General features: G+C 61.8%; 1 protein-coding gene across 2 annotated transcripts in view; it reads right to left on the reverse strand.

Annotated features, from left to right (window-relative positions):
* Positions 1-1,296, reverse strand: part of TONSL (tonsoku like, DNA repair protein) — a 19,479-nt gene that overhangs the window by 8,971 nt on the left and 9,212 nt on the right. For both annotated transcript variants that reach the window (XM_025194793.1, XM_025194792.1), the window contains exon 16: positions 1,212-1,291. In XM_025194793.1, the coding sequence (XP_025050578.1) occupies positions 1,212-1,291 (80 nt within the window). The remainder of the gene's footprint in view (positions 1-1,211; positions 1,292-1,296) is intronic.

Genomic DNA, 1,296 nt, shown 5'->3' on the forward strand with positions numbered 1-1,296 from the left:
AAGAGTGCTGGGTCTATAGTTCCCTGGGTCCTCCTTCCTCCCTTCCTTGAAAATGGGGACCACATTGGCCCTTTTCCAGTCCTCCGGCACCTGGCCAGAGCACCATGAGTGCTCGTAAAGCCGTGCCAGGGGTCCCGCCATGACCTCTGCTCATTCCCTCAGCACCCTGGGGTGGAGATCGTCAGGACCAGCTGATTTAAATACATCCAGTCCTTCCAGAAGTTCCCCAACTAGGTCCTCTCTGACCCTGGGCCTGGGTGCGCCTCCCCTGGGGCCTGAGGGGGTCCCGGTGGGGGGGATGTCCCTGTCCCTGCTCAGAAAAATGGAGGCAAAGAAATTGTTAAAGAGGTCAGCTTTGTTGTCTGGTGCTACCACCAGATTTCCTAGCATGTCTTGCAGAGGCCTCACATTACCCAGTACCTTCTTTTTACCCCCCATGTATTTAAAGAAAGACTTCTTGTTGTCCTTGATCCGGGTCGCTAGTCCCAGTCCCATCTCCGCCTTGGCCTTCCCGACCACCCCCTGCAGCCCCGAGCACCCGCGGCGTAGTCCTCCCTGGGGATGGCCCTCCCTGCCATCCGGTGTACGCCTCCCTTTTAGCTAGGAGACGTTCCCAGATGCTTCTGGTGAGCCAGGGGGGCTTTTGCAAGGGCGGCAGGGAATGTAAGCGAGGGGCAAGGAACAAAGGGGATAAAAGAGTTTGGGGGAAAGGGGCACCGGGCGGTGAGACGGCCGGGCGACCAGGCTGCAACCGACTGTCCCAGCGAGATGCTGCACTGTCTGGTCACCAGGACCAGGAGCAGGACTTGGCAGCAAGGGCACGTCTGGGTATCTCAGCGCATGCTGTCTGCTGAAGAAGCTGACAGCAGCACAGTAAAATCTCCTGTCCCTGGAGCAGCCTCTCTCAACCACCCACTGATCCCCCGATCCACGTGCCTGAGGTGCCCCCCTGGGCCCTTCAAGGGCAAGACTCCGGGCTGCAGACCACCCTTGAGGCCCCCGGTCTGCAAGCTGCCATCACCTCCGAGTGCCGGTGGCAGGTCCCGGGAGCACAGGGAAGCCCCAACCCCTTCGAGGGCACCGGCCTGGGCTGGGATGGACAGAGGCCTCCGTCTCCCCCCTCCCCACGCAACACCTCCAGCTCAGGCCCCGAGATGGGCATGGCCCTGCCCTTGCTGGGACGGGGGCAAGGAGCTGAGCCTGGCTCTTACCTGTGGGGCACAGGGATAAGGAAGACGTTATCCTGGACGCGCACCCGCACACGGATGGGGGGTGGTGGTGGCGGCGGGGGCTGGC

The sequence above is a fragment of the Alligator sinensis genome, unplaced genomic scaffold, assembly GCF_000455745.1.
Source record: "Alligator sinensis unplaced genomic scaffold, ASM45574v1 scaffold1905_1, whole genome shotgun sequence".
Classification (NCBI taxonomy): domain Eukaryota; kingdom Metazoa; phylum Chordata; order Crocodylia; family Alligatoridae; genus Alligator; species Alligator sinensis.